The following is a 2,500-nucleotide window of genomic DNA, read 5'->3' on the forward strand; positions in this document are numbered from 1 at the left end:
ATGTTCTCCCCGTGTTCTCAAGGGTTTCCTCCCAAAAGAACCCAATACGAAGAACAGATGCAGTCCCTGACTGAGCACTTGGACTTCGTCCCCGTGTGCCATGAACGATGGCTGCCCACTACTGCTCCTGGCTTCCCCTGGAGGAGGATGGCTTGGATGGGATAAATGCAGGTGTCAAGCCAAAAAATCCCCATTTTGCCAAATTCCACCGGCGACCCCCCAAAATTGCGTGTGTTGTGCCGCTCACTGCGTGTGTCACCAGGCCTAAGTGGCTGAATAAAGATCCTCTCATTCATCCGTGTGTTTGTGTATAGGCTACACAAACACCAACACACGTTTGCCACTCTCACATTGTGACCTGTGCTGTGTGTGTTTCCAGGCATCCGTCCACCCATCATGAACGGGGTTAGGGTTAGGGTTAGGGTTAGGGTTAGGGTTAGGGTTAGCCTAACCCTAACCCACTCTCACATTGTGACCTGTGCTGTGTGTGTTTCCAGGCATCCGTCCGCCCATCATGAACGGGCCCATGCACCCGCGCCCCCTGGTGGCCCTGCTGGACGGGCGTGACTGCACGGTGGAGATGCCCGTGCTCAAAGACGTGGCCACCGTGGCCTTCTGTGACGCTCAGGCCACCCAGGAGATACACGAGAAGGTACCACACGCGCACACACACACATTTAACCGTTTATTAAAGTCCACATCTAACACGTACATGACCAACGGTCTGTCTGTCTGTCTGTCTGCCTGCCTGCCTGTCTGTCTGCCTGCCTGCCTGTCTGTCTGTCTGTCTGTCTGTCTGTCTGTCTGTCTGTCTGTCTGTCTGCCTGCCTGTCTGCCTGTCTGCCTGCCTGTCTGTCTGTCTGTCTGTCTGTCTGTCTGTCTGTCTGTCTGCCTGTCTGTCTGTCTGTCTGTCTGTCTGTCTGTCTGCCTGCCTGTCTGTCTGCCTGTCTGTCTGTCATTTTCCTTTATCCAACACATAAATGACTTATGCACCACCAAAGCAAATTCCTAGTATGTTGTAAACTACCTGGCAGTAAACGGATTGTGATTGTGATGACCCTGCTGCATGTGTGTGTGTGTGTGTGTGTGTGTGTGTGTGTGTGTGTGTGTGTGTGTGTGTGTGGCCAGGTTGTGACTGTGATGACCCTGCTGTCTGTGTGTGTGTGTGAATGTTCTTGTGTATCAGTGTGTGTGTATGTGTGCGGCCAGGTTGTGACTGTGATAACCCTGCTGTGTGTGTGTGTGTGTGTGTGTGTGTGTGTGTGTGTCCAGGTGCTGAACGAGGCGGTGGGGGCCCTCATGTACCACACCATCACGCTGATGAGGGAGGACCTGGAGAAGTTCAAGGCGCTGAGGATCATCGTTCGCATCGGCAGCGGCTTCGACAACATTGACCTCAAATCCGCCGGAGACTTGGGTGAGCTGATCTCTGGGAGGTCTGGGAGGTCTGGGCGGTCTGGGCGGTCTGGGAGGTCTGGGAGGTCTGGGAGGTCTGGGTGAGCTGATCTCTGGGAGGTCTGGGCGGTCTGGGAGGTCTGGGTGAGCTGATCTCTGGGAGGTCTGGGAGGTCTGGGCGGTCTGGGAGGTCTGGGAGGTCTGGGAGGTCTGGGAGGTCTGGGAGGTCTGGGCGGTCTGGGAGGTCTGGGTGAGCTGATCTCTGGGAGGTCTGGGAGGTCTGGGCGGTCTGGGAGGTCTGGGCGGTCTGGGCAGTCTGGGCGGTCTGGGTGAGCTGATCTCTGGGAGGTCTGGGCGGTCTGGGCGGTCTGGGAGGTCTGGGAGGTCTGGGAGGTCTGGGAGGTCTGGGAGGTCTGGGAGGTCTGGGTGAGCTGATCTCTGGGAGGTCTGGGAGGTCTGGGAGGTCTGGGAGGTCTGGGAGGTCTGGGTGAGCTGATCTCTGGGAGGTCTGGGAGGTCTGGGTGAGCTGATCTCTGGGAGGTCTGGGAGGTCTGGGAGGTCTGGGTGAGCTGCCTCAGCTAGACACAGAGGTAAAGTCATCAGAGGATCCTGGCGCCTCATTTTGAAAGCTCAAACGTTGCTGATGTACATTGGTTTGTATTCAGCGTTCACTCGCCAGGCTTCCCATACAACATCACTCAACAGCTGTTCGAACATTCCAGACCAATAGATGATGCGGTGATGCTGCGTATGAGACCCAAGTTCAGGCGTTGGTCGAGCATGTAGCGCAGGTTCCGCTGAAACCCCGTATCCAGACTTTGGTTTCCCAGCAGCACGTGATCGATGACAAACGAGGCCTCGTCACCTGAACGGTTTGGTTTGAGATTCGAGTGGTCGCTATAAGGAAGCGAGACCCGCCTTACTTTGAAGGTTGTACTAGTTGGTTGGTTGCTGCGTCAGTTTGGAAGTGTAGTAGACGTGTTCAGGAGTGTTTTGCAGGAGCTAGGACTCCATTGCTCCTCAATTCAATTCAACGTTCTCTCAGACTAAGGGTCCAGATAAATAACAAGTCACATCATAACCATAACCCTAACCCCAGCAGGTG

General features: G+C 55.3%; 1 protein-coding gene across 2 annotated transcripts in view; it reads left to right on the plus strand.

Annotated features, from left to right (window-relative positions):
* The window catches only part of ctbp1 (C-terminal binding protein 1), a gene marked incomplete at its 3' end in the record, with an annotated part of 11,952 nt that overhangs the window by 5,039 nt on the left and 4,413 nt on the right, over window positions 1-2,500 (plus strand). For both annotated transcript variants that reach the window (XM_084451448.1, XM_084451449.1), the window contains exons 2-3: window positions 498-652; window positions 1,273-1,417. In XM_084451448.1, coding sequence (XP_084307574.1) covers window positions 498-652; window positions 1,273-1,417 — 300 coding nt within the window. The remainder of the gene's footprint in view (window positions 1-497; window positions 653-1,272; window positions 1,418-2,500) is intronic.

The sequence above is a fragment of the Borostomias antarcticus genome, assembly GCF_949987555.1.
Source record: "Borostomias antarcticus genome assembly, chromosome: 16".
NCBI classification, from domain to species: domain Eukaryota; kingdom Metazoa; phylum Chordata; class Actinopteri; order Stomiiformes; family Stomiidae; genus Borostomias; species Borostomias antarcticus.